The sequence below is a fragment of the Cetorhinus maximus genome, chromosome 4 (assembly GCF_964194155.1).
Source record: "Cetorhinus maximus chromosome 4, sCetMax3.hap1.1, whole genome shotgun sequence".
NCBI classification, from domain to species: domain Eukaryota; kingdom Metazoa; phylum Chordata; class Chondrichthyes; order Lamniformes; family Cetorhinidae; genus Cetorhinus; species Cetorhinus maximus.
The window spans coordinates 284,306-309,750 of NC_135882.1; the positions used below are offsets into that span (position 1 = coordinate 284,306).

General features: G+C 44.8%; 1 protein-coding gene across 1 annotated transcript; it reads left to right on the forward strand.

Moving 5' to 3' along the window:
* The first annotated feature begins 20,641 nt into the window (after positions 1-20,641).
* LOC144679387 (putative G-protein coupled receptor 141) lies at positions 20,642-25,445 on the forward strand. The gene is made up of 3 exons (XM_078539750.1): positions 20,642-20,697; positions 21,252-21,259; positions 24,505-25,445. The coding sequence occupies exons 1-3, from the start codon at positions 20,642-20,644 to the stop codon at positions 25,443-25,445; spliced, it is 1,005 nt and encodes a 334-aa protein (XP_078395876.1).

The window sequence follows — 25,445 nt, forward strand, 5'->3', positions numbered from 1 at the left end:
TTTAATTGCTTATAGTTTAAGGTTGTTTTGTGGCTTATAGTTTATATATTTTGTAGTAATGAGGATCAGGAAAGAAGGGCCCTAGAGTAATTCATTAAAAGGTTTAATTTAAAGGGATAAGTCATGGCAGGAGAGTTCAAAGCCATGGTGTGCTCCTTGTGCTCCATGTGGGAAGCCGGGAACATTTCCAGTGCCCGGGACCAGCATGTGTGCAGGACGTGTGTCCAGCTGCAGCTCCTGGAAGCTCGGGTTTCAGAGCTGGAACGGCGGCTGGGACACTGTGGAGCACCCGCGAGTCTGAGAGCATCGTGGATAGCACGTTTAGAGAGGTGATCACACCGCAGCTGAAGGGAGTTGAGGAAGGAAGGGAACGGGTGACCACCAGGCAGTCCAGGAGAAACAGGCAGGTAGTTCAGGAGTCCCCTGGGGTCCCGCTCGCAAATCGGTATTCCATTTTGGAGGCTGAAGTGGGTGCTGGTTCCTCCAGGGAGTGCGGACAGAGCCAAGGTTCTCGCACCACGAGCAGCCTGTGTATACAGGAGGGGAGGAAGAGAGGAAGGGCAATAGTAATAGAGGATTCTATAGTCAGGGGAACAGATAGGCGCTACAGTGGCTGTCAATGTGACTCCAGGATGGTTTGTTGCCTCCCTGGTGCCAGGGTCCGGGATGTCACTGAACGGCTGCAGGGCCTCCTGAAGGGAGAGGGTGATAAGGCAGAGGTCATGGTATACGTGTTGGTACCAATGACATAGGTAGAAAGAGGGATGAAGTCTTGCATCAAGAATTCAGGGAGTGAGGCAGTAGACTAAAAAGCAGGACCTCTTGGGTTGCAATCTCTGGATTACTCCCAGTGCCACGTGCTAGCGAGCTCAGAAATAGGAGAATAGCGCAGATGAATAAGTGGCTAAAGAATTGGTGCAGGAGGGAAGGTTTTAGATTCCTGGATCACTGGGACCATTTCTGGGGAAGGTGGGACTTGTACAAGTGGGAGGGTCAACATCTGAACCAGAGCGGGACTAACATCCTTGCGGGTGGGTTTGCTAGTGTTGTTGGGAGGAGTTTAAACTAATTCGGCAGGGGGAGGGGACATGGAATGTTAGCAGAATAGGGACACATAATAACACAGTAAAACAATCAAGTCAAAGGGAGTACAGCTGCATTAAGTTTCAAGGGAGTAAGGCAAGGCTGGATGGCCTCTACTTTAATGATAGAAGTATTACGGGTAAAATGGATGAGTTAAGGGTGAGGATTGACACGTGGAATTGTGATATAGTAGCCATCACTGAGATGTGGTTGAGGGAGAGGCAGGATTGGCAGCTCAACATTCCGGGATATAGAATCTTCAGGCGAGACAGGGGAGGGGGTAAAAGAGGAGGAGGTGTTGCATTATTAGTTAAGGAGTCAGTTACTGCAGTAAGGAGAGATGATATCTTGGAGGGGGCATCGAATGAAGCTTTGTGGGTAGAGCTTAGGAATAAAAAAGGGGCGACCACATTGTTAGGTGTTTATTATAGACCCCCGGATAGTCAGCGGGAAATTGAGGAGCAAATATGTGCACAGTTTGCGGAGGTCTGTAAAAACAATAACAATAGGGTAATTATATTAAGTGATTTCAACTTTCCCAACATTAATTGGGAAAGACACAGTGTTAAGGACTTGGATGGAGTGGATTTCTTGAAATGTGTACAGGAGAACTTTTTAGGTCAATATATAGAGGGTCCAACAAGGGACGGCGCAGTGCTGGACCTAATTCTGGGGAATGAAGCTGGACAGGTGGCTGAGGTGGTGGTGGGGGAGCATTTTAGCGATAGCGATCACAACATGGTACAGTTTAAGTTTGTTACGGACAAAGAAATAGACAAGTTGCAAAAAATATTTTGGATTGGGAGAGAGTGGATTTTAGTAAAATAAGGCAGGATCTGGCCAAGGTAGACTGGGGACAGTTACTTGTGGGGAAATCTACAAAGGAGCAGTAGGGGGCATTCAAAAAGGAAATGGGAAGGGTACAGGCTCAACATGTTCCCTCTAGGGCGATAGGAAGGAGTAACAAGCCCAGAGAACCATGGATGACCGGAGATATTCAGGATACGATGAGAAGGAAAAGAGAGGCTTTTAGCAGGTACAAGGGAAGCAAATCAGCGGAGGCATTAGTGGAGTACAGACAGTGCAGGGTGGAGCTTAAGAAAACAATTAGGAGAGCAAAGAGGGGATATGAGAAAGCTCTGGCTGGTAAAAGAAGGGAAAATCCCAAGATATTCTACAAGTATATCAATGAGAAGAGGATAACCAGGGAAAGAGGAGGGCCCATAAGGGACCAAGGGGGCAATCTATGGGTGGAGCCAGAGGACATCGGTAGAGTGTTGAACGAATACTTCACGTCCGTCTTCACCTAAGAGAATGAGGATAAAGGTATTGAACTCGGGGAGAGAGACTGTGAGGTTCTTGAGCAAATTGATATAGGGAGTGACACGGTATTAGAGGTGTTGGCAGGTTTATAAGTGGACCAGGTCCAGATGATTTGTGCCCCGACTGCTGAGGGAGGCAAGGGAGGAGATCGCAGGGGCTCTGACCCAAATTTTTAATTCCTCTCTGGCCACGGGGGAGGTGCCAGAGGACTGGAGAACAGGTAATGTGGTTCCGTTATTTAAGAAGGGTTGTAGAGCTAAGCCAGGGAACTACAGGCCAGTGAGTCTCACGTCAGTGGTAGGGAAACCATTGGAGAAAATTCTGAAGGAGAGAAGCTATCTCCATCTGGAGAGGCAAGGTTTGATCAGGGATAGTCAGCATGGCTTTGTCAGAGGGAGGTCATGCCTAACAAATTTGATTGAATTTTTTGAGGAGGTGACCAGGTGTGTAGATGAGGGTAGTGCAGTTGATGTAGTTTATATGCATTTCAGCAAAGCCCTTGACAAGGTCCCACATGGGAGATTTATAAAGAAGGCAAATGCACATGGGATACAGGGTAATTTGATAAGGTGGATTCAAAATTGGCTTAGTTGTAGGAGGCAGAGGGTGATGACAAAAGGATGCTTTAGTGACTGGAATCCAGTGTCCAGTGGCGTACCACAGGGATCTGTGCTGGGTCCCCTATTATTTGTCATTTATATAAATGACATAGATGACTATGTGGAGGGTAGGATTAGTAAGTTTGGGGATGACACAAAGATTGGCCGGGTAGTTAACACTGAGGTTGAGTGTCTTGGGCTACAGGAAGATATAGACGGGATGGTCATATGGGCAGATAAATGGCAGATGGAATTTAACCCTGACAAGTGTGAGGTGATACACTTTGTAAGGAGTAATTTGAGAAGGAAGTATTCAATGAATGGCATGACACTAGGAAGTTCTGAAGAACAAAGGGACCTTGGCATGTGTATCAATACATCTCTGAAAGCGGAAGGGCATGTTAGTGGGATGATGAAAAAGGCATATGGGACACTTGCCTTTATCAATCGAGGCATATATCACAAAAGTAGGGAGATCATGTTGGAGTTGTATAGAACCTTGGTGAGGCCACAGCTGGAGTACTGTGTGCAGTTCTGGTCGCCACATTATAGGAAGGATGTGATTGCACTGGAGGGGGTGCAGAGGAGATTCACCAGGATGTTGCCTGGGATGAAACATTTAAGTTATGAAGAAAGGTTGAATAGACTTGGGTTGTTTTCGTTGGAGCAGAGAAGACTGAGGGGCGACCTGATCGCGATGTACAAGATTTGAGGGGCATGGACAGGGTGGATAGGGAGCAGCTGTTCCCCTTAGTTGAAGGGTCAGTCACAAGGGGACATAAGTTCGAGGTGAGGGGCAGGAGGTTTAGGGGGGGATGTGAGGAAAAGCTTTTTTACCCAGAGGGTGGTGACAGTCTGGAATGCGCTGCCTGGGAGGGTGGTGGAGGTGGGTTGCCTCACATCCTTTAAAAAGTACCTGGATGAGCACTTGGTACGTTATAATATTCAAGGCTATGGGCCAAGTGCTGGTAAGTGGGATTAGGTAGGTAGGTCAGGTGTTTTTGACGTGTCGGTGCAGACTCGATGGGCTGAAGGGCCTCTTCTGCACTGTGATTCTGTGAATTGAGGAGAGACCCATAGCATTTGTTTGAGGTGGCATCTGCCACTTGGTTTCAGAGTGTGATGTGTCTGACTACAAGTTGCTTATTAGTTTAAATGGACTGTGTACTTACTGTGAACATTGGAGTATAAGATAGCTTTTATAACTTGTATTATCATTACAAATCTGTATATATCTGTAAAGGTATAGTTGTGGGTGAAGGAGTATTGTAATATAGTTCATCTTTTCTTGTTGAATAAATGTTTTATTCTTCTGTTTGAAGTTCATCAGCTGAATCCTGTGACTCCGTTCAGTAACTACTCCCCACATATTTAAACAAACAAATAAAAGTTAGGACCTATCAAGCTGGGTTCCACCCTGGGATCAGGCTTGTCTAGGGGTAATCTCAGCTGGGATCATAATGATATTGTGAACAACTGGGGCCCGAATACTGATCCCTGTGGTACCCCACCAGTCACAGCCTGTCAATGTGAGAATGACCTGTTTATTTCTAATCTCTGTTTTTTGCGTGTTAAGAAATCCTTGATCCATGTCAATATGTTACCTCCCATTCCATGTACTTCAATTTTGCTCACCAACCTTCTGTGGGGGACTTTATCAACTGCCTTCTGCAAATCCAAGTATACTATGTCCACTGACTTCCCTTTATCATTTCTGTTAGTAACATCCTCAAAAGGCTCCAGCAGGTTTGTTAAACATGATTTCCCAGTCATAAATCCATGTTGACCATGCCCAATCAGATTATTATCCGCGTGTCCATTTATCACATCTTTTATAATAGATTCTAGCATTTTCCCTACTACTGATGTAAGGTTAACAGGTCTGTAGTTCCCTGTTTTCTCTCTCCCTCCCTTCTTAAATAGCAGAGTGACATTTGCTACCTTCCAATCTGCAGGAACCATTCCAGAATCTACAGAATTTTGGAAGATGATCACCAATGCATCCACTACCTCCATAGTTACCTTTTCCAACCCTCTGGGATGTACATCATCACCTCCCAGGATCTTATCAACTTCAGTCCCATTTATTTCTCCAATACAACTCTCTCACTAATACTAATTTCCTTAAATTCCTCATTCTTCCTAGTTGCTTGGATCTCCAATTCTGGGAGATTTCTTGTATCTTCCTCAGTGAAGACAGACACAAAGTAATAATTTAGCCTCTCCACCATTTCTCGATTTCCCATTATAAATTCTCCTGACTCTGCCTGTAATGGACCCACATTTGTCTTAGCCAAACGTTTCCTTTTTATGTACCCATTGAAGCTTTTACAGTCTGTTTTTATGTTTTTTGCTAGTTTACATTCATATTCTATCCTCCCTTTCTTTATCAGTTTCTTGGTCCTCCTTTGCTGTTTTCTAAAATGCTCCCAATCCTCAGGTTTATCAATATTTCTGGCAGCTTTATAGGCCTTTTCTTTTAATTTTATACAATCCTTAACTTCCCTTGTTAGCCACGGTTGATTGACTTTTCTTTTTGTGTTTTTGTGCCTTAAAGGAATGTATAATTGCTGTAAACTATGTAATAATTCTTCAAAGACTGTATGTTGCCTATGCACCGACATACCTTTTAATGTATTTTCCCAATCCACCTCAGCCAATTTGCCCCTCATTCCTGCATAACTTACTTTGTTCAAATTTAACACCCTGGCTTCAGATTGAACTACCTCACTTTCAAACAGAATGTAAAATTCTACCATGTTATGGTCACTCATCCCGAAAGGTTCTTTTGCAACAAGATTAATAATTAGCCCTTTCTCATTACATAATACAAGATCTAAAAAAAGCCTGTTCTTTAATCAGTTCCTCAACATACTGCTCTAGAAAACCATCCTTAACACATTCCAGAAACTACAATATAAGGGGAAAACAACAATTCTGTATGAGAAGACAGTGCTGATTGGTTGACAAGTGGACTCGATAGGTAGGGGCGTTGACATGGAGAATACACCAGTGATGGTGACTGACAGGTAGCTGACAAGCATTATTTGAAGTTTAAACCAGGCAGCTTGACCCTGATTGGTCAAGGCATTACCCTGAAGAATGAGTCAGCAAATCGTTGTCACTTATTTTGTTTAGCTGAAACAGGTGCAATGTGTGTATGTGTTCTTTCTGTCTGCAAAGAACAGGGCCCTGTGTATTAATATATGTAGCTTCCAGTACGCACAACTGTGCCACACTGCAAGCCCAGCTAACATTCTTAAATTGGTTGCCTGCATAATTTTTAGCACACTGGATTATTTAGCAAATGTCCAATTGCTGAATCAGGTCTAATGTTGGACACTTTGGATGGAAATGTCCATGGCCACTGGTATTGGGCGTGTTCAGTGGTGTGAGTGGACAATATGGCAAGAAGGCCAAAAATTGGTTGGCGTGAAACCAGTTTACGATCATCCGCTCCGCCCGCCCAGAATCATCCCCCCGCTGGATCGTCTGCCCATGCAGTTGTGTTTCTCAACAGCATATAAAAGGCGCGCAGGTCTGGCAGCATCGGTGGAGAAGAAAAGAGTCGACATTTCGAGTCCACATGACCCTTCAACAGACCAGACCTGCTGAATTTTTCCAGGTAATTCTGTTTTAGTTTTGGATTTCCAGCATCCACAGTAGTTTTTTGTTTTTATATAAAAGACGTGCACTTGGCGGGATGCATTTTGAGGGGAACTCGGAGGTGAGTACACAGTAACGTTGTGGAGCGCTTGCCCGGGTCACCTGTTGGACTTCAAGGTTGGGGGTGCGTTGGTGGGGATGGCAAGGGCTTTCATGTGGTTGAAGCATTTTGGCGGGGCCAAGGGCTGCTCTGCGGTTGAGGTGCGTTGGGGAGAGGGCAAGGGCTGACCTGCTGGTTGAAAGTAGCACACAAGCATGTGCAGGGTAGTGGGGTGGTGGGAAATGGAAGCAGCCAGGCACTAGGGAAACCTTGTATAAAGTAACCATTCTTCTGCAGCTGGGACAGTTCAAGAGAATGCCTGTGCCTGAGCTGAGAGCACATCATGCAGTCCAATGGGCAAAGCATCGCCAATTGGTCGGGTGAAGTGGGGCAGAGGCGGGTGGGGTTTCACAGAGCCATGCAGTGCACTAATCTCTGGCCATCCAAGTGGTGGCCAGCACGCTCCAGAAAGCGTTAAGGGGCCTTCAGACATAACCAGGACAGGTTCTTAGTACACCCATGCTAACCACGTGAGTCTTTTTCATCCTGCAGGGGCACTACATCAGGACTATGGAGCCTGGTGAACTAGCTGTATGCCTGATGGCCCAGAGCATGAAGACAATGGAGGAGAGAGTGACTGAGGTGCCTGGCTACATCGAAGGAGAAGCACCACCATCTGGAAGGAGGGGCTGGGGCTCCTGCACACGCCGCCGAAGAGCCACAGCGAGTTGGCGCTGATTGGCACCTAGCCACACCCAGGGTCTACAGACGCCGCCTTTCATTCCTGCAGGTGACCGACAACCAAAGACTGTGCATGAGTAGGGAACTGGTCGGTCACATCGGCCAGCTACTGCAGGATTTGGTGCCATGGGGACATGGAGATGGACATCCACTGCCAGTGGCTGTGAAAGTGACCACGGCCCTTAATTTCTATGCCAGTGACTTCTTTCAGGGATCCACAGGTGACCTCTGTGGGATTTCACAAGCCTCCACCTACAAATGCATCCATGAGGTTATGGATGCCACCTTCGTGTGGGCACAACTTTTTTGCATTTTGCCCGGGAACGGGACATCCAGGATGCAAGACCAATTGGATTTGCCCAGATCTTGGGTTTCCCACAGGTGCAGGGTGCGATTGACCACACTCACTTGGTGCTCAGATCTCCATCACAACACACGGTCAACTATGTCAACTGTAAGGGATTCTATTCACTGTATGTGCAGCTGGTCTGCAACCACCAGAAACACATTCTGCAGGTCTGCACACGGTTTCCAGGGAGTGTCCATGACTCTTACATTCTCAGTCGGTCACAGATCCCTGACATCTTCCAGGGTCCTCAGACGAGGATGTGGATGATGACACCCGTGCAGCGGCCTCAGACTGCAGCAGAGCGATGTATAACGAGGATCATGCTGCAACTTGGTGGAGCAGACCATCGGGAAGCTGAAGATGAGGTTCTGGTGCCTGGACCGGTCTAGTGGAGCCCTGTAATACAGTCCGCAGAGGGTGTCACACATCATTATTGCCTGCTGCACCCTTTACAACCTGGCGCTGCAATGGGGAGAGGAGCTGGATGAGGAGGAGATGGAGGAGCTGGAGGTCTCCTCCAATGAGGAGGATGCCGACAGGGATGAGTGTGAGCAGGTCCTTGAAGGCAATGATGACGGGGATGAGGCCCTCACACTGGCCAGATGAGGCAGGCGCACTTGGGGGGCCCTCTGCCAGATTTGTGGAGGATGATGACGACATGCAGTGAGGTGTCCACATAGATCCTCATATCACAGTTGTGAACGTTTGACTCCAGTCTGGCTTATGGCAGCGTAATTACCCTCTCTGAGAATGCTCCTGTCAGCGGAGATGCAGTGGGGGCCCTAATAGTCGCTCAATTGGAGGATGATAATGACATACAGTGAGGACACTCCATAGATCTTCACATAGCCTCTGAGAATGTCTGACTCCTGTCTGGCTGAGGGCAGCTCACTTGCACTTTGTGATCAGGGTCATATCATAGAGAAGCAGCCATGAAATTTTAGAATCCATTGTCTGCCTTCAGCACTTGAACCCTTCAGGAGCACAGTGTCACTGGTCACAGATGCTGAAGAGATGGGGGCCAACTCCACCTTAAAGGTGCTGAGAGCGCACAGAGAGAATGAGGGAACTCTGACTCCTGCCCACGACATTCTGGCAGCAATGACTAGCACCATCGAGGTGCAGGCATCAGTAATGTTTCCAGGGAGTGTGAGGCTGGACCATCACTGTGGTCTGAAGGCCGCACAGAGCACAGGGAAGAGGCCCTGGCCTGAGACACCTGCCTTTTATCTTGTGCAGAAAGGTTTCACATCTGAGTGACAAGAACACTGCTCATCAGAACAAGGAGCCTCAGGCAGGGAGACATTCTTGGAAGTTTTTTGACAATAGTGAGCTGTGTGTACAAGTGATCAACACCCGTGCACAGGCTGTGCAACTATATCTTTTTGACTTTCCTAACCCTGCCACTACGTCTTGGTGCTCCCCGGGCATCCATAGCGGAGGTGGAGGCAGCCTGCTGACTGCTGCGCCCTGTCTGTGATGACCTTGCCGGGCATCTTCTGGAGGAGCTGAGATCTGGAGGGCCCTGGCCTGCTTTCAGGGTCTTGCTGTGTGGCAGAGGCACCCTCCTTGGCCTGTGGAGCTGGTGTTGCTGAGGTCACAGGAAGCGTGGATTTGGATGGGCCGGACACTCCCGGAGTCACCTGGGTGGGTGGCCTGGGGGTGTGCACCTGCTGATCCTCCTCCCTATAGGTGCCTGAGGTCACCAGGCTGATTCTTTGAGGAGAAGGGGCAGCTGGTGTGAAATCAAGCTGCCCCACACCCTTCTCGCGAGCACACTTTTGGAGGCCAACTATTATGTCAGCAATGGAGTTCAGCCTGCGCAGCAGTGCAGTAGCAACGTACTGGACCAAGGTCTCCATGGCGGCCACCATACTACCAGTGTTGACCTCAGTGCGTTGGCATGCTGGCACTGTCACCTCAGCCTGGGGGCAGACGCAGTCCTCCATCATGCCTTGCAATCTAAGGAATGCAGTGAAAATCGCTTCCTGATGTTCTGGAGTCTGCCTTTGCAGTTCCAGCAACTGTGACATGACCGAGTTCAGGGGCTCGTCATCAGACTCGGACTCAGCAAATTTCTGGCCTCCAGGAGTCCTCCAAGTGGGGACCTGGGAAGTCCCTGCCTCCGCCTGCTGTGGATCAGACAGTGCGATGTGCTCACCAGATTGTGATCCCGAGGCTACTCTAAAGCTAGGTCTCACCGAGATTGTGTCTCTGCACTGGTGGAGGGTGTGGGTGAGCACTGTAATGGGACTTCAGGGAGGGAGCCTCCAAATTCCTCTTCAGAGGTTTCTTTGGGGCTTGATTGGAGGCCCTGGGTTTTGGGCTCCATTGGCTGTTTCCCAGATGTGCCTGAGAAGCAAAGGGAGATAATGAGTCCATGACAATGGCCTGTGAAAGAGGACACATCACGCACGGAATGGTTGTCTGATGGATGTTGCATTGCTGCATCCTCACTTGGCAGAGCAGCGCCGACCTCACCGTCAGCACAGGACTGGTCCATATCATCGCCAGCCAGCTGGATGGCTCTGTTTTCAAAGTCTGCGGCCTTGATTTCAGGCATTCCTCCACCAGTCTGCGACCTCTCCCTCTTCTTGTGCCAGCTCGTCCTGCATGAATAGAGATGGAGAAAGCGTAAGCAGAATGCCTGCCAGGCCAGATGATAAGTTTGCCTGGCATGTGTGGGTGGTGAGTGTCCCATGGACAGGATGAGGACAATGAAGGTGAGTGTGAGAGAGTGAATGGGGATGTCCCTTGAACTGGCAGTGAGTGAGGGCCCTGTGGACGTGTGATGGGTTTGTGAGTTGAGAGTGATGAGAAGAGTGACTTACAATGGCAGAATGGATATCATTCATCCTCTTGCGGCACTGGGTGACTGTCATCTGTTGAAGGACGTTAGCACTGACCACTGCTGTCACCACCTCCCAAGCCAGATTAGTGAGGTTGCTGCCCATTCTGCAGCTAGAACGAGGGTAGAGGACATCACAGCAGACCTCCACTGCACCCAAAAGGCGCTCAAGAGACAGCATCATTGAATCTGGGGGCTGCAGTATTCTTGCCTTTTAGGGCCATGTCTTCTTTGCAGCAGTCCTGGGCTGGAAGCACCGAGAGGTGTGTGCATGGCTGGACTTTAAATATGGAACCCGGCATGCTGAAGCGGCAAGGTGATGGTGTGGCAGGTGAACCAGAGCCTGCCTGCCATGGAAATGGCATGTTTCCTGGGAATACACAATGAATGCGGCAGGTTTGGGATGATATGGCGTGAATAGCTGACATTGCACGCGGCAGGTAAAACATTGCACCCTGCCTGTTGTGAACGGAGGCTGGGACCTGCTGTTTGATACGATCTGCCAGTCTTTGGGACATCCGGCCTACATACCTAGCATCACACTGGCACTGAAATTCATACGCCACATTACTCATTTGTGTGATAGGCAGAAGGTCTTTTTGGCTTGACGGCAGCATCCTGTTAGTGGTGAATACCACGCGTGTTGTTACTGTATAGTAGCAGTGTGAAACAGCTAGCTTCGCCTGTTGCTCAAATTTTTTAGATACTTTGCTTTCCTGGGTAATCTGAGGTAGACTGGGCACTTTTCAGGGCTGAAAGTGATGGTCTAGGCCCATTCATGAGTTTGCGTGATATATAATTTTGTGCTGTATACACATTCTGTGCATGGCAGCGTGCTGTTCCTGCATCCACTCCGTGTGCTACTGCAAATAGCTCTGCATGAGGTTGACCACTCTCTCTCAGTGGAGGAGCTTGTGCATTCAAAATTATTAATCACATGCACCGCCATTATCACCTCTCACCATGTCAGGCATCACCTCAAGAATGGCATCACTGAACCTTGGGGCTGCCCTACCATGTGTGTCTGGCCTCTTCCTTCCCTGCTCCTTACTCTCCTTGCCAAGGATTCCAATATGGCAGCCACATTCATCACTTTAAATTAGGCCACCTCTTTCTTTTGTCAGCTGACCCTGATTGGCTGTCAAACCTGCCCTCCAGCCAGTTAGGGTCAACCTCTGATAAATTGTATCCTGTGACTGTTTTCCCCTTAGTGTGGGGCTGAGACCTCAAAAGATGCTAATGTGAAGGTCCTGACCCCATACGGAAAATTCAGTCACATTTGACCAAAGTCCCAATGCTCAATGTAGCAGAAGATCCACTTCTCTGTTGGTAAATGTGTGAAATGCACAGAAAGTTGATCAGCTTCTAAATGAGGAAAAGTGCTTTGATGTGGCTTTACAGAAGAACTAATTGTAGCATTTTGTTCCAGTGATTATTGACCCGTCACTGACTGGAAGATCTAGGGCTGTTTATTTAAAAAGGGAGACTTGCATTTATATAGCACATCGGTGGTGACCAGGTAATCTGTTTTTATTCTCGTGCTATTGATTGAGGGATAAATATTGACAGGATACTGGAAAGAATTCTTCACATATTGGAAAGTTATTTCTTGCAGCTTGCTTTGGGACAGCCTCATTTTTAAAAAATATTGCTGTTCAGCTTTCAACAGTTTACTAAGCTTCCAGTTTTGACTCTGCCTGAACTTAGTTCAAGGGCATTCCAACAGAGGGCGGTAGTGAGAAGTGACTGAAAAGCATTCTGGGAGAAGTCAGCGCAGTCACCACAACTTAGAAGGGGATCGAGGAGGACCCACTGTCAAAGAATGGAATAGCTCCAAACATTACATTGATGTAGTGTTTCCATCCCTCCCTCCTCCTCAAACCAAAAAAAAAGAGAGGGAGAGGCAGTACCTTCAGGAGTGCACCAGACCTGCAAAAGATACTACTCCAAAAGTGGATTTAAAAAGAAAGCAGCTGATTGGTGAGTAAATCCTGGTGAGTTTTTTTTTCAATCTATTAAAGTAATTCATTGCTTAATACTGAGGTAGGAGCTAAAACAATTTTTTAAAAGTATAGAGCAATATTGTACAAGTATAATTAGTCAAGAAACAAGGCTCCTAGCTAAAATAAATAAGGCCCCAAGCTAGCGTATTTTTTTAAGGGAGTAACTAGCTTAATCGAGAGGGACATCATGGCAGGAGACCCGTGATATGCTCCTCCTGCAGGATGTGGGAAATGAGGGACGCTTCCAGCGTCCCTGGTGACCATGTGTGCGGAAGGTGTGTCCAAATGCGGTTTCTAGCTAACCGGATTTCGGAGCTGGAGCTGCGGGTGGACTCATTGTGGAGTATCTGCGATGCTGAGCAAGTTGTGGATAGCACATTTAGTGAGGTGGGCACACCGCAGGTGAAGATTACACAGGCAGAAAGGGAATGGGTGACCATTAGGAACAGTAAAAGACTCAGGAAGGTAGTGCAGGAGTCCCCTGTGGTCATCCCCCTCTCTAACAGATATACCGCTTTGGAGACTGTTGGGGGGGAATGGCCTCTCAGGGGAAAGCAGCAACAGCCAAGTTCACGGCACCGTGGGTGGCTCTGCTGCTCAGAGGGGCGGGAGGAAAACAAGTGGCAGGGCTATAGTGATAGGGGATTCAATAGTTAGGGGCACAGACAGACGCTTCTGTGGCCGCAAACGTGAATCAAGGATGGTATGTTGCCTCCCTGGTGCCAGGGTCCAGGATGTCACGGAGCGGCTGCAGGGCATTCTGGGGAGGGAAGGTAAACAGCCATTGGTCGTGGTACACATTGGTACCAATGACATAGGTAAACTAAGGGATGAGGACCTGCAAGCTCAGTACAGGAAGTTAGGAGATAAATTAAAATGCAGGACCTCAAATGTAGTGATCTCAGGATTACTCCCAGTTCCATGTGCTAGCGAGAGCAGGAATAACAGGATAGACCAAATGAACACATGGCTGGAGAGACGGTGTAGCCGGGAGGGATTCAGATTCTTGAGGCACTGGGACTGGTTCTGGGGAAGGTGGGACCTGTACAGACCGGACGGGCTGCACCCAGGTAGAGCTGGGATCAGTGTCCTTGCGGGGGCTTTTGCTAGTTCTGTTGGGGATTATTTAAACTAGTGTGGCAGGGGGATGGGACCCCAGGAGTAGGATCAGGTAGGTCAGATTCAGATCAGAAAAATGGAGGGAGAACGTTAGCTAGGGACGTTGTGATAGACATGGAGTTACAGGAGAAGCAAAGTTTACAAAGTGTCCAGCAAGGGAAATTGACGGGATTAAACTGTTTATACTTCAATGTAAGGAGTATTACAAACAAGGTAGATGAGTTAAGGGCACAGGTAGACACATGGCAGCAGGATGTCATTGCTATAACGGAGGCCTGGCTAAAGGAGGGACAAAACTGGCAGCTTAATATCCCTGGTTATAAAGTCTTCAGACATGATAGAGTAGGAGATAAAAAAGGAGGGGGGGTAGCACTAATGGTTAAAGAATCAATTCCAGTTGTGAGAAGGGATGATATACTAAATGGATCAACAAACGAGGCTTTATGGATTGAGCTTAGAAATAAAAAAAGGGGCAGTCACACTACTGGGAGTATACTACAGACCCCCAAATAGTGAAAGGGAGATAGAAGAACCCGTATGTAGGCAAATTTCTGCTTGTAAGAACAAGAGGGCAATAATAGTAGGAGACTTCAACTATCCTAATATCAACTGGGATTCAAACAATACAAGGGGCACTGAGGGAGAAAAATTCATGCAGTGTGTCCAGGAAAAATTTTTCAACCAATTGGTGACAAACCCAACGAGAGGAGATGCAATTCTAGACCTAGCCTTGGGAACGAAGAAGGGCAAGTGGGTGAAGTGACAGTTGGTGACCATACCGGGGAAAGTGATCACAATTCAGTTAGATTTAGCATTACCATGGAAAAGGACAGAGATAAGGCAGGAGTAAAAGTCTTGAACTGGGGGAAGGCAAATTTTGCAGAAATGAGAAGGGACTTGGCTGAGGTGGACTGGACAGCACTGCTGGAGGATAAAACTGTGGAAAACCAGTGGGAAGCACTAAAAAGCGAGATCCTAATTGTACAAAGTAGACATGTCCCCTACAAAAATAAGAGTGGTACTGCCAAATCTAGACCCCCTGGTTGTCCAGAGGAATACAGGGGAAGATCAAACAGAAAAAGAAAGCGTACGATAGGCACAAAGAACTAAGCACTGCAGATAGCCTAGACGAATATAGGAAGTGCAGGGACGAAGTAAAAAAGGAAATAAGGAAATCAAAGAGAAGGCATGAAAAAAGATTAGCAAGTAAAGTTAAAGATAACCCAAAGATGTTTTACCAATACATCAATGCTAAAAGGTTAGTTAAGGAAAAAGTGGGACCTAATCAGAGGTGAAGATGGAAACTTGTGTGTAGATGCAGAGACTGTGGGAAGGGTTTTGAATGAATATTTTGTCTCCATGTTTACAAAGGAAAGGGAGGATGTAGATATAGTAGTCCAGGAGGAACACTGCAAGATATTGGACGGGATAGTCATAAAGAGAGAGGAAGTACTCGAAGGGTTGAAATCCTTGAAAGTTGATAAGTCACCAGGGCCAGATGGATTGTTCCCGAGGCTGCTGAAGGAAGTCAGGGAGGGGATAGCAGATGCTCTGAGGATGATTTTCCAATCTTCACTAGATACAGGGGAGGTACCAGAGGACTGGAGAAATGCAAACTTAGTTCCATTGTTTAAAAAGGGATCAAAGGAAATGCCGAACAATTATAGGCCAGTTAGTCTTACGTCGGTGGTGAGCAAATTAGTAGAATCAATCTGAGAGATAGGATTAACTGTCATGTGGAAAGGCATGGACTAGTCAGGGATGGTCAGCATGGATTTGTTAAAGGAAGATCTTGCCTCACAAATTTGATTGAATTCTTTGAGGAAATGACAAGAAGGGTTGATGAAGGTAGTGCAGTGGATGTTGTGTACATGGATTTTAGCAAGGCATTTGACAAGGTCCCACATGGCAGATTAGTCAGGAAAGTAAAAGCCCATGGGATTCAGGGTAATGTGGCAAACTGGATAAAAGGATGGCTTTGTAACAGGAAACAAAGGGTAATGGTCAATGGATGCCCTTGCGAATGGAAAGTTGTATCAAGTGGTGTTCCATAGAGCTCGGTGTTAGGACCCTTGCTGTTGTGTTATATATTAATGATTTGGATGTGAACGTGGCGGGCACGAAGGGGAAATTTGCAGATGACACAAAGATTGGCCGAGTAGTGGATAGTGTAGAGGATAGCCATAATTTCCAAAATGATATAGATGGGTTGGTGGGGTGGGCGGTAAAGTGGCAGATGGATTTTAACATAGAGAAGTGTGAAGTCATACATTTAGGGAGGTCAAACAGTTACAGGGATTACACAATAAATGGGAATATACTAAGAGGCGTGGATGAAGTGAGAGATCTTGGCATTTAAGTACACAGGTCCCTGAAGACAGCAGTTCAAGTAGACAAGGTTGTAAAGAAGGCATATGGAATGCTCTGCTTCATTGGCAGAGATATAGAATATAAAAGTAAGGATATAATGTTGGAATTGTATAAAACACTGGTGAGGCCACAACTGGAGTATTGTGTGCAGTTCTGATCACCACATTACAGGAAGGACGTAATAGCTCTGGAGAGAGGAGGTTTACAAGAATGTTGCCAGGGTTAGAAAAGTGTAGCTACGAGGAGAGATTGGATAGGTTGGGGTTATTTTCCTTAGAACAAAGAAGGCTGAGAGGTGACTTGATTGAGGTGTACAAAATTATGAGGGGAAAAGATAGAGTGGACAGGATAAAATTGTTTCCCTTGGTGGAGAATTCTAGAACCAGGGGACATAGATTCAAGATAAGTGGCAGAAGGTGTAGGGGGGACATGAGGAAGGACTTTTTTATGCAGAGGGTACTGGGTGTCTGGAATTCGCTGCCCAAGTTGGTGGTAGAGGCAGAAACTCTAAACTCTTTTAAAAAGTACCTGGATCTGCACCTTAAGTACTGTAAGCTGCAGGGCTATGGGCCGGGTGCAGGAAGGTGGGATTAGAAAGGGCACCTGGGTGTCTTCGGGCTGGCATGGACAAGATGGGCTGAATAGCCTCCTTCTGTGCTGTAACTTTTCTATGGTTCTATGGCAGTATTCAGAGACAGATAGGAAGTTGGGTGTTTCTGCAGCATGACATGATTTTCCCCAGGACATTTTATTTCCTGTCTTCACAGAATTGATTCATGTAAGATATTTGTGCCCACTGATTACAAAGAATACTTATTTAAACAAAATAGTTTGGCAATATAACTGTACAAAAATAATTTATAAAGAAAACTTGTTAATTTGTCTCCAAGTTATCTTTAAACCAAGTTTTTTCGCAAGTAATCTTGTATCACTACCACCAGTAAAGATTTGGTAGTATTAACAAAGTACTGAGCTCACTAAGTCAGGCATTTTTAAGGAAGATTTAAGTTCATGCAATTATGATGTTGTAAAATTAATTAATGCTGGAGTAGAAATGCTATTTAGCTATTAAGGATACTTTGCCACTCAAACCAACTCCTCCTGGTACCAAGTCCTAAGAGGGCATTGGTGACTAGGGATTTTCATTGAATTGGTCCATGATTATTCTTGGCAAAGTGCTGCAGTGGTTTGCCATTGCCTTATGCAGTATGCCTGACCAGCCATCTCACCCAATCTTACCACCTGCCATCAGGCATATTGGAAGGACTCACAGGCTGAGAATCAACCTGCTTGGCCACATTATGAACTTATTGGGACTTGAACCTGGAGCTTCTGGCCCAGTGGTAAGAGTGCTACCACTGTGTCACAAGGCCTCACCGTACTTTAACATTCATCTTAAATAACTAAAGTATATTAGATTTTAATTCCCTATCAGATTTTAGCTGTGAGCCTGAGCAGGCAGGAATGTGTTTCTTGGTGTCTGGATAGCACTTGTCGCATTTTCCCGCAAACAATGAGTTTGGTGTTATGACGTGGCGAATGATGTGAGCTAGGCAGTCAAATCTACGAGGGAAACTTGATCACACGGTCACAACAATTTTGAAATTTGTATTTATTTCGAGCTGTGTGCCCTGAATTCAGTAGTAATAAGTCCACCAAGACTTTCGAGATTTTTTTAGAAAGCTAAATTAAACATTTATTAACAAAAGAAAAGATTTCAAACACAATCAAAGGTCTACAAATTGCTACTATAATAACTCCTAAAACCCCTAATTAACCTGGCTTCCAGTTACACCCCTGCAAAGGCAATGGAAAAAAATAGATTTAAACAGATCCAGGCAAATCAACACAATACCCTGGACAGTAGAATTCAATGTGACTTTTCCCAGCTTTGCTTTTGTAGACAGCAGGTTTGATGCACAAATTGTGGAGGCTTTTCACACTTCTGGTAGATCTTACAATGCCTTCCCTGACACATAGCTTCAACTTCCTTTATACATGTTTCTCTCTTTTAATGTAAATCCCATTGTTCCCACATGTCTTTGGAACTTTACTTTTCTTATAAATCTTTTCATGGTGCTAAAATTATCAGTAACATTTGCAAAAAATAAACACACTGCTTGGCTTAGTTTCTCTGGCTAGGTGTAACATCCTACCATCTCTTTGAAATTTAAACTGCCCTGATTTATGTAAAAATGCAAATTCTCCTCGCCTCATATTCTAAAACTTCAGCCATGTTTATCTAGCTTCTTTTGATGAGTCAAAGCCTACAGAGTAGCTGTCTCCAATTCAGTTAAATCACACACACACACACACACACACAAACTATCCAAACCCACTATTAACCTACCTATACAATAAATCACAATAATATTATCAGAATTATTATACTTTTGTGACATAGGTTAACAGATCCATAGCCAAATAACAGATAGATAAATCAGAACAAGGGGCATGGATGGGAATACACCACACAACAGCTCTTATTAGTTGCCTGCGAGCAATGCCTCAGGAGACAGGCTTAAATTTTAAATGGCCAGTTTTCTTAACACAATTGATCGCACCAGCTTTTCTCCCCAGGCCAAATATGTAAATATCGATGAAACACTCCTGTACCGAAGGAGGATTGTAAGATAATGACCAGAGTATCAGTAAGAGAAAGATCCTTTGAATTATTTCATGTTATTACAGGAGGTGCAGATGTTTGGTGCCTTTTGCTGCTGTGACTTCACAGGAGCTTGGATTGGAATTTACTTGGAAGACTGAGGGGGCGTCTTGATCGAGGTGTACAAGATTATGACGGGCATGGATGGTGGATAGGGAGCAGCTGTTCCCCTTACTTGAAGGGTCAGTCACGAGGGGACATAAGTTCAAGGTGAGGGGCAGGAGGTTTAGTGGGGATGTGAGGAGAAACTTTTTTACCCAGAGGGTGGTGACGGTCTGGAATGCACTGCCTGGGAGGGTGGAGGAGGTAGGTTGCCTCACATCCTTTAAAAAGTACCTGGATGAGCACTTGGCACGTCGTAACATTCAAGGCTATGGGCCAATTGCTGGTAAATGGGATTAGGTAGGTAGGTCAGGTGTTTCTCATGTGTCGGTGCAGACTCGATGGGCCGAAGGGCCTCTTCTGCACTGTGTGATTCTGTGATTCTGTCTGCTTACCAGCAATTCAGGTTCCATATTTCTAGCCAACAGCAATGTTTTTTTTAAGTTTTTAGGTTACTGCTGACCATGTTTGATGCTGTGACATGTTTCGCAGCATAAGTGCATTAAGTCTATTTCTCACAGAAGGGAATGTGGCAGAACCCTTAAGTGCATTGACGGTCAGAGGGATCTGGATGTACAGGTCCACAGGTCACTGAAAGTGGCAACGCAGGTGGATAAGGTAGTCAGGAAGGCATATGGCATGCTTGCCTTCATTGGCAAGGGTGTTGAGTATAAAAGCTGGGAAGTCATACTGCAGCTGTATAGAACCTTGGTTAGGCCACACTTGGAATATTGTTATTCTGGTCACCGCATTACCAGAAGGATATGGAGGCGTTGGAGAGGGTGCAGAGGAGGTTTACCAGGATGCTGCCTGGTCTGGAGGTTATTAGCTATGAGGAGATGTTGGAGAAACTCGGATTGTTCTCACTAGAGCGACGGAGATTGAGGGGCGACTTGATAGAAGTTTACAAAATTATGAGTGGCATGGACAGAGTAGATAGTCAGAAGCTTTTTCCCAGAGTGGAAAAGTCAATTACTAGGGGACATAGATTTAAGGTGAGAGGAGAAAACTATAGAGGAGATGTGCGGGGCAAGTTTTTTACGCAGAGGGTAGTGAGTGTCTGGAATTCGCTGCCAGAGGAGGTGGTGGAAGCAGGTATGATAGTGGTGTTTAAGAGGCAGCTTGACAAATACATGAATAGGATGGGAATAGAGGGATACGGACCCCGGAAGTGCAAAATGTTTTAGTTGACGGGCAATATGATCGGCGCAGGGTTGGAGGGCCGAAGAGCCTGTTCCTGTGCTGTACTTTTCTTTGTTCTTTGTTCTGTTCCACTAGCTGGTGTATAGAATGAGAGTTCACTGTTGTTATTCTTAGGTCTGACTGCATTTACCTAGATTCCAGGTTATGGAATATTCTGGATCGTAGGGCATGAAAGATCGATGGTCCATGATGCTGAAACTGAGAAAATACCTGAAACAAAAACCCAAAATGTGTTGTAGATCGAGGCATATAAGATGACCTGTTTTTCAGCCCCAAAAATAATGTTTTTGCATATACTTGGCATATAAATTGACCCCCCGCCGACCCTTTTTAGCCATGTTATTCTATACTTGCCTTAGTTGTCAGCCTCAATTTTTCACCCCACAAATGGATGTTTTACGCACAGGTACCTTATGACTGGGTGCAAGGGATGAACTAGGCAATGTGTGCAAGGGATGAACTAGGCAATGTGTGCTGTATTACAAAGATGTGCAGGAATTTAAGACTCACCCACACAGAACAGATCCCACATGGCGAACAATAAAGATGACGGCCACCCACACCAGTGGCTCACTTTTATCTTGGCGTATCCCCACTTTTGGAGGGATGTTTTGAGGCTTCAAAGGTCAACTTATACAGTACCAACTTCAACCATAAATAGGGATCAGTGAATAAGCCACCAAGAAATTTAGAGTTATGCTATTTGGAGAATGGAATGGGAGCCCAGGAAGGCCTCAGCTGTAGTCAGAGCTTGTGGGCTTACCCAGGACCAAGACCAAGATGAGGTTTTAAATTCTGTCAAAGTTTATAACACCTCTGAATGTTAGAAACAGCAAGAAGTTCTACTAAAAGTTATTCTCCTCCAGAAGCACATACTGTAGTGTTTTTTTCATATTCCTGAACATTATTGTTGTTAAAACTGTAAGAGTTAGCATCTATCTTTAAGAACTCCCTTCCGCTTAACTAAAGTAGACATTTTGACACGTGGTAAAATCAATACCCCTTTTTAGAACACTTATTTCCTCTGGTCTGGGTCTTGGCAGAAAATAAATCTTTCTGTTTTAACTTGCTTTTATTTTTACACCTAGTCAGTTTGCAGCCACAAAGCTGACGTTAAGTGCACTTCTGCTTTGTTTCCAGGTCTCAAGGTAAGCCAACTTTTTGAATGTAGCTTGTGGAATTCAGAATGATTTTTTTCTATTTGCATGTAATGATGCCTTTTCTTACAATGGATTGCAGTGTACAAGTTGACCCAATTTCTTCATCCCCAAAAATCATGCTTTTTGCATATACTCAATATATTTTTCAGTCATGTATACTTGCATTATTAGTCAGCCTCAATTTTTCACCCCAGAAATGGATGTTTTGTTTACTGGTATCTTTATAGCTGGGTGCAAGGGATCAAGCAGGTGAACTGGCTGTGTTGCATAGATGTATAGGAGTTTAAGACTTGGTCACACATATCAGATCCTGGGTAGTGAATTACAAAGATAGCAGCCATCCACACCAGTGGTCCACTTTTATACTTGACATATAAGTCAACTTCTGTTTTTAAGGAATTTTTCAAGGCTTCAAAGATTGATTTGTACACTGATATCTATAGCACATGATTAACTTTTCTAAATTGCAATGTGTTTTTGAACATGAAATAAGAATCAGCGAGAAGTTTAAAAAATAGAAAACATGATTTCATTTTATCACAACTGGTTTCTATTTATTTTTTAAAATCCATTGTATTGAATTGGTGCTGCTGCAATGCTATTAGTTATGGAGTTTCAGAATTTTGACCCAGCGACAATGCAGAAATGGCGATACATGTTCAACTTGAGATAATGTGTGACTTAAGAACATATAAGAACATAAGAAATAGGAACAGGAGTAGACCATTCGGCCCCTCGAGCCTGCTCCACCATTCAGTAAGATCATGGCTGATCTTCTTGAGTTTTGATTTCCACATTCCCATCTAACTCCGATAACCTTTGGTTCCCTTGCCTAACAAGAAACGAATTACAAAAAAAAAACCAAAAAAAAAATAGCTGGAAAAACTCAGCAGGTCTGACATCATCTGCGGAGAGGAAGACAGTTAATGTTTCGAGTCCGTATGACTAGCTACCTCTGCCTTCAAAATATTTACTGACCTCGCCTTCACCACCTTCTGAGGCAGAGAGTTCCAAAGTCGTACAACCCTCTGAGAAAAAAATTCTCCTCATCTCCTCACTTGGATTAGTGACCTATAATTTTACTCTCTCCTTCAACCAGAATTATACAGCAGGTAAAAGATCTGTGTAGAATGTTTCTGAGCTGATAATATCAGTTCACCTGAGAGATTCCATTGTCACCATATATCTGTCTGAATGGCATTTGAAAGTTATGAGAAATGATGAACTGATTTCCTTGGCTCACCCTTACTCTGGGGTGGGATGCGTTAATGTGTCATTAAGTGAGCTGTGCCTGTCCAGACCAAGGTGTTTGGTTTAATGAACCATTAATGTACTGTCTCCTTAGCAGGTGAATCCCCTTAATAAGGCCTTCCATTAAAAAATGGACAAGTTTAAAAAAGAGCAGCTACACACCAGTATTTAAAGGGACAGGTTTTAATATGAGATAAATAGTACAAAAGCAAGGAAGTTCTGATGAACCTTCATAAAACACTTGTTCAGCCCCCACTGGAGTATTGTGTCCAATTCTGGGCACCACACTTGAGGAAGAAAAGAACCTTACGAAGATGGTTCCAGGGTAATGAGGGACTTCAGTTATGTGGATAGATTGGAGAAGCTGGGGCTATTCTCCTTAGGTAAGAGAAGGTTGACAGGAGATTTGATAGATGTGCTTAAAATTATGAGGGGTCCGGACAGAATAGGGAGAAACTGTTCCCATTGCAGAAGGTTCAAGAACCAGTGAGACACCAATTTAAGATGTTTGGCAAAAGGACTAAAGGCGATATGAGGAAACCCTTTTGTCATGCAGCGTGTGTTTTGAATCTCCTGCCTTAGTGTGGTGGAGGCAAATTCATTCATGGCTTTCGAAAAGGAATTGGGTAATTATCTTAAGAGAGAAAAAAAATTGCAGGGCTATGGGGAAAGGGTCGGCCAGGGGAACAAGCTGAGTTGCTCTTGCAGATAGAAGACAGGAAGTCTGCGCTGTGACAATTCGATGATTCTAAGTACCTTGCACCTGTTGGATAAGAGGGTGGAAGTTCCTTCAGCGCTACATTTGCAGTCTCCTTGCCTGCCTGCGTTGCAATCGCACCTTCCTGTCCCTGATCGTTAACCAAACCTGTACTATTATCTAGCCTAAGAGGTGTGACTGCCTCCTGGGTCAAAAGTGTTCTGCAACTCTTCCCTCTCTCCAATGCCCTGCAGTATCTGCACCTCAAATTCCAGCCTAACAACTCTTGAGTTGAAGTTCCTCAAGCTGCAGGTGTAGCGTCCTGAGATTATGCTGCTTTCCAGAAATTTACACAAGCTGCAGATGCACCACAAGGTCTGCACTACCAACTCATTCTAACCTTGGCTTATATATTTACTGAATTAAAGTTATATCTAATTAATTCACTTGGTTTATTTTTAGTTCTTTCTAAACTACAAATTATTAATTTAATTATTAGTTATAGGTTTCTAGTTTCTAGTTTACACCAACCGTCTAGCTTAGAGAGCAAAATAATTCTATTACTCAGTAACCAATCACCAATCTGGGTCTAGGAGTTGTTTACCCGCTGAATTGGCATTACTGGACAATCTCTTACTTTTTGAAACTTGTTTAATTATCCTAGCTTTTTATCTTTGGTCCTTATATTATCTTAGTCTGTACATACCTTTGAGTCAGTTTTTAATTTTTTTTGTTTTCATTTAAACTTGGCTGTGTTTACTTACGCACAAACACTAAGGGGAGCTCCTCCTGCATATGTGCAGAGGGAGTGTTCTCAAATTTACACAAACTATTATAAGTGTTAAAGTAAAAAGGAGCATCTCTTTGGCAATACCTCTGGCGCTGAGTAGCTGGTGTGAGTCTGCCATATTGTGGAGATAAATAAGCCTGTGAGCTGTTTCCCACTCACTTCAGCACCAGAGATTCTTGCTGTCTGCACTCTTCTTCTACATGTTGGGTATGAGTAGGCCTCATGCTGAGGGTTTCCATTTGGCCTCATACAATAGCCTACAATCAGAGATGAAGTGCTGTTGCCACTTTATAGTTTAAGTTATTGCAATAAAATAACCACATATCAAACTTTACAAGTACAGTGCACTCTGACAGGAACTATACCCATAACACATGCACCATATTATCCATTAGATACAGCACCATATTATGTCATGGTTCCACTTCTTTATGTCTTCTAAAGATGTGTGAATAACTTGTTAATTAATTGTGACAGTTTTATTTTTACTTTTAGTTGAAGAATTTGGAGAAAAGATGAACCGCTCAGCAAATAATAATATAGCATCCTTACCAGAAACATTCACAAGCAGCAATTTGAACTCCAATGTCTCACTTCTCTGCAATCCACCTGGAGCCATTCCTAATGCAGCTATAATAGCAATGTACACTATCGTGTTAATGGGAGGTACTGCTGGAGCGGCCATCATGACTTGGAAAATAAAAACTGACAGAAAATCCGTGACATCCACTGCCGTGACTAATCTTATATCGGCGCACATATTCTTTCTCCTAACTGTGCCTTTCCGCATCTCCTATTATGCTCTTGGTGAGTGGAAGTTTGGTGAAATCTTTTGTAAGCTGGTGAGTGCAATGATACACGCTCACATGTACCTGTGCTCCATATTCTACGTGGCCATAGTTATCACAAGGATGATCAGTTTCTTTCGAGAAAAGAAGACAATGCAGTTTTACCAACCTTGGCATGCGAGTGCTGCCAGCCTGGTTATCTGGGCACTGGTGCTTCTCGCTGTTTTGCCGCTGTTTCTGGGATTCTATGGCACTTCAACAAAGTATAACCAAAAGCAATGTTTTCAGTTCCAGGCTGAACTTACAAAACGATTTGTGAAACTCGTAAACTATCTTGCTGTTACTGTTGTGTTAATGACCATCTGTGTTTTGCTTGCTGTTCAGATATATATAATAATGAGATTAGCAAACAAACATGCCGGCACCTTTCGAAAACAGCAGCAGTTTGGAGCTCAGACAAAAACATTGCTGTTCTTACTGATTATGATCATGTGTTTTCTACCATACTTTGGATTCAGGCTGATCTATATTCACCAAATTGTGGCTCATCCTTGTTCATTGACCTTACATACCATCAATGAAATATTTTTAGCATTGACTGCAATGAGCTGTTTTGATGTGCTTACCTTCCTAGTGGCTGCACATTGA

Excerpts from the sequence above, each read along its gene's own strand:
- LOC144679387 (XM_078539750.1), top strand. The coding sequence starts at position 20,642 with ATGGCGAACAATAAAGATGACGGCCACCCACACCAGTGGCTCACTTTT.